The 5199-nt window shown below is 46.8% G+C and overlaps 1 protein-coding gene across 1 annotated transcript in view; it reads right to left on the reverse strand.

Moving 5' to 3' along the window:
* The window catches only part of TRIO (trio Rho guanine nucleotide exchange factor), a 298566-nt gene that overhangs the window by 237594 nt on the left and 55773 nt on the right, over nt 1–5199 (reverse strand). The window contains exon 3 of the mRNA XM_027767024.1: nt 1013–1127. Coding sequence (XP_027622825.1) covers nt 1013–1127 — 115 coding nt within the window. The remainder of the gene's footprint in view (nt 1–1012; nt 1128–5199) is intronic.

Here is a 5199-nt window from a genome sequence, read left to right on the forward strand (position 1 = left end):
CGTTGTCTTTCTCTGCTTTTCCATCATCAGCACAGATCCTGACATTCAGTAAGATGCTGGCTGCCGGTAGCTATAAACTATTTTATTTGTAAGTGACAGCGGTAAATGCATCCAGGCCCCTTTCCAACGCGGTGATTTCAACAGTTCAACAGTCCAAGGGAATACCAGAGCGAGCAGAGAGGGAAAACTCGTCCACGCGTGTGAGCAGAGCGCTACTGCTCAGGCCCTGAGGACGCAGTGGTGGTTTTCCACGAAGAGAACCATGACAGCACAAACCAAGAACTTCCTCAGCAGGTCTGACAGCTGACACTTAGCAGCCCCAGCGAGGACCCGTTCCCCAGGGCACAGCTGAGCTCTCCAGCTGGTGCCAACCTGACGGGATCAGCGGTGTCACGGACGGAGTGTGGAGGGGGGTTTAGTCCGTTTACCCCGACCTTTGAAACCCTGCACACGGTTACCGCCCATCTCATGTGACTCTCGGTATAACATGCTCCTTCAGACTGCTGCCACTCTAACCCTAACTGTGACCCGCTTTCCCTCACGTGCCCTAAGCTGGTCTCCTAGGAAACGCCTCCTCACTGCAGAGACGTTCTAGTGCCCTCCTTCGGCCATGCCTCCCTGGAGTGAAGACACCTGAGAGTACTCTTTCCTCCCTGGGAACCACCCCTCCAGCACCCGTAACATACCCAGCCCTACTCCAGGCATGGCTGTTTATGGTGACATCAGCGCAGTATTCTATATTCAATAATAATATGACGGGAACAGTTTAATGGTGACATTCGCAGACAGGAAACATCCTCCACCCGCCGTAAACACACAGAGCTCTTCAGTACGAAACACCTTTCTTGTCCCTGCACCCAGAAGTGCTTCACACAAGACAGCAATGGTCACAAGACCGTGAATTCAGTGTCATACGACATTGTCTGCTGGAAGCAGGCTGCCATTCTGCTGTTTTCTGAAGCACGCAGGACCAGGGTGCAAGAGCAACGGGCCACAGCCACACGGAGCTTACCTGGGAATACAGGCTAGGTAGGAGATGAGTCTCCGGAGATCTTCCTGTCGTATTCTGTCGTGGTTGCTGCGGGCTGGAAAGGTTAAAATGGGACCTCCACGTTTATCTCTACCACCTGGAAAACAACCATCGGAGCACACTTAGGACGAGGCAGGTCATCAGATCCACCGCGCAGTCCATGACGACAAACCACCTGCACGGGCAGTCCGCACGGACCGTGGAGGGGCTAGAGTTGTTTCAGCTGAGACCAGGTGAGGCCAGTTCACTCCCTCACAGGACTCGGGAGGATAAGGCACAGTTCTGCAGGCCACGTGCAAGTGCCACACGCAGAAGGCCCCGTCTTTGTCTTCTGTGTGTTAGGAAAAACTCCTCTCTTCGGTTTTACATTTGGAAAGAAGGGAAGTTTCCCGTCCACGTGCTTCATCTTAAACAGCCACCTCTCTCACGTCCCCGTCCCGTCGTCCTCCCCCACACTCTCCCTACCCTGCATTCTAAGCTCTCTCTTTTCTACCAACCAAACTGGTCTAAGTCTTGAAAGGAAAAAGAGGAATGCTCTTCTACTCGGTTGTCGGGGAAGTCGTGACAATTTTGTTTTATGTTTTCTATGCAAAAATGTGTCATGACGTTCCTGACAACCCAGTACCTTCACGCTAATGACTACTTTATATAATCTGGGATTGGTAGCATCTGATCCCAATGGTCACGCCTTGCCAGCATCACCCACAAACCCACATACAAAAAAGAAAGACTGACATACAGGAATTTCACAGCGGAGCTAAACTAGCTTAAAGACTTAGGAAAAATCATGTCATATTCTAGGAGTACAAATCTCAGAATATTTGACTTTGACAGACAAGTAGAAAGATTTCTCATGGGGGCCAGCAGTTAGAATAATGGCTATGTCGCTGGACTCCCATGTAGTCAATCGTGGTTCGAGTCCCGGACCTGGGAGCTTAAACTTATGCTGAATGCATGTGTGTGAATGCCCGAGATCCCAAGAGTAGAATGGAGGAGAAGGGATTGTGATGTAGCCATCCCCTCTAAGGGGTGATTTCTCACTTTCTGTCTCCCTGTCTCTGTCTTTCTGGAGAGTGCACGTGCCCTATTGCAAAAATGTCTAATAAAAAAAAAAAAGATTTCTCATGAACATATATACAATCCGAATGAGTCAGCTTGGCATCACTAAACACTTTTGGTGAAACTGTCACATTTATTTCATTATTGCCATCAGGGTTGTCAGAAAAACAGAGAAACAACTTAGCCCTCTCAAGTGGACCTTTCATTTGGTTTGTACAACTCTGGCCATCTCTCTTCAGAAGATCTGAGAACTGAAGTCACGATACGAAACTCAGTTACTTTCTGGACACCAAAAACTGTCAGCAGAGGTAAAATTTAAAAGGAAGCAAGCAAAAAATAACAAAATATTCTTTCCTTTTATAGAAAGGCCATAAAACACGTAGCAGAAGATTTTTTTAAAAACATGCTATTTTAAAAACCTATTTTCCCAGTATGGTTTTCAAAATATCCTGGAATGATTACAAACTTATTCTAAACAGTAATGAGACTTAATTTGGATTGGGGACACTTCATGCAAGCCCCATATACTTTTTGGTCCTACAACTTAGAAAAGTCTTGTTATTTATAAATCCAGTTATTCAAGTATTAAATGGGGACACTCAATCCCAGGTACCAACAGGTCTCAGATAACTTTCTGATGTGACACTCACGACACCCTGTTAAGAGGCTTTACCATCCCAGCTTTATATCAAGGGACTTCAGATGTTCATGGAAAATGGAATTAAAATATAAAATACAAATTATTTCTCACCACCGGCTCCAACAAGTTCAAGACAATTTTGTAAACGATGATACCAGTCACTCATCCCATCCCTGAAGAACTGAGAGTCCTGGGATGAAAACATGCCATGCAGTCCTTTTTACATTATTCTCTGATGAAAAATGGGTACTCTTTAAAGACTTTTTAAGACTAGGAAACAAGGGACCAGCAGTTAGCGTAATGGCCATGTCACTGGACTCCCACGTAGTCGACCGCGGTTCGCGTCCCGGACCTGGTGGCTTAAAACTCATGCCGGGTGCATGTGCATGCGTGCCCAAGATCCCGAGAGGAGAATGGAGGAGAAGAGATTGCGGTGTGGCCATCCCCCCTGGGGGATGATTTCTCACTTTCCGTCTCTCTGTCTCTCTCTGTCTGTCTGGCGAGCGCATGTGCCCTATAGCAAAAACCTCTCCAAGAAAAAAAGATTAGGAAACAAAAAGAGGGCAGAAAGAGCCAAGTCAGAACTCAATGGTAGATGCCAAGTGACTTTACATTGAATCTCTGAAAAAAATTTGCTCTTGTTTACTGAGAGGAATGAGAAGGAGCATTGTCATGGTGGTGAAGACACTCTCTGGTGAAGCTTCGCTCTGGTAAAGCCTTCCTGGTGTTAGCAAAAACTCTCCTAATAAACAGATTTTACTAATATCATTCTTTGACTCTCCAGAAAGTCGACAATGCAAAATGCCTTGAGCATCTGCCTTGACTGGCCCCCTGCTGCTCTGACTGGACCACTTCACCCTCGGTGACTATTGTGCTCTGTATGCAGGACCATACTGGTAAAGCCCTGTACCGCTTCCTGTTGCAATTCTTCCAAGAAATGCGTCAGAATCTGACCCCACTGATTTAGAATTTCCATAGAAAGCTCTGCTCTTGTCCGCAGCTGCTCTGGACACAACAGTCTGGGCACCCACCGAGGAGAAAGCTGCCTCGACTTTTTTTTTTTTTTTTTTCTTTGAGAGATTTTCACTGTAGGGCGCGTGCGCTCACCAGACAGACAGAGAGAGACATAGAGACAGAAAGCGAGAAATCACCCCCCAGGGGGGATGGTCACGCCGCAATCCCCTCTCCTCCATTCTCCTCTCGGGATCTTGGGCACGCACGCACACGCGCCTGGCGTGAGTTTTAAGCCACCAGGTCCGGGACACGAACCGCGGTCGACTACGTGGGAATCCAGCGACATAGCCATTACGCTAACTGCTGGTTCCCAAAGCTGCCTCGACTTTAATGTTTCAGTGAGAACTGGGGAAGTTGAACCAATGGAGAGGTCTATGGTGTTGGTATTATTTTTACTGTTAAGCTCTGGTCCTCTTCAATTAGGTCATGAACAAGATTAAGTTTTTTCTTCGTATACTGATGTGGACGGGCTTCACTGTGAGCATCATCTTCAAAAGTCACCTAGTCTCTTCTTAAAATGAGTGACCCATTTGTAAACTGCTGATTTATTCATAGGGCATTGTTCCCATAGACTTTTCATAAAGCATCAGTGATTTCTCCATTTTCTATCCAAGCTTCACCATAAACTTACTTTAATTTTAGCAGAATTCATGTTGCTCTAATGGGGCTCTTTTCAAACTGACGTCTTATCCTTCTTAGGGTCTCACATTATATCCTGCCCTGGCACATTATAACAAGTTAGCAGAAGTTCCTTTTGGTGCAAAAAAATGTTTTACCCATGTGTAGTTTCTTCATAATACGACATTCCATTTACTTTTAAAAATAAGTGTGTGGGGGCCAGCAGGTGGTGTAGAGGTTAGAAAAACTGGACTTCCACATGGCCGACTGTGGTTTGAGTCCTGGGCTTGGAGACCTGAAAATCACACCAGGCACATGTGCGTGTGTGCCCAAAATCCCAGGGAGAGAATGGAGGAGAAGGGTGGCATGGCCATCCTCCACCCCTTGGGGGCAGGGTGTGTTGAGTTCTCACTTTCCTCTCTCTGTCTTTCTCTCTGCTGAGTGCACATGCCCTATGGCAAAAATTTCAAGACATTAAAAAAAGAGTGTGAGTGTGTATGTAGGTGTATATGTATGTATTCATTCATTCCATGAGAAAAAGCAAGCATGCACATCCCCAACAGGGTCTTGACACTGCGACCCACCCAGGCTCGGCCAAGCCCGGGTCATGGGCACGTGTGTGCACACAGTACTGAGTATCCAGATGCAAACCCAGGATTTTTCCACGTGAGTCAGCCTCGCAGGGCATTGCGTTTTATCTCTGTGTCACTGTCTGGCTCCCTCCATGATCTTCTGAAAGAGTCCTTGTAAATAAAGAGACTGAGGCTCCAAGACATTAAATACAGACAGTGGGGTCAGGCAGCAAAGCTACAGGAAGGTCCCGTGAACAAAACCTACA

The sequence above is a fragment of the Tupaia chinensis genome, unplaced genomic scaffold (genome assembly GCF_000334495.1).
Source record: "Tupaia chinensis unplaced genomic scaffold, TupChi_1.0 Scaffold143836_2, whole genome shotgun sequence".
NCBI classification, from domain to species: domain Eukaryota; kingdom Metazoa; phylum Chordata; class Mammalia; order Scandentia; family Tupaiidae; genus Tupaia; species Tupaia belangeri.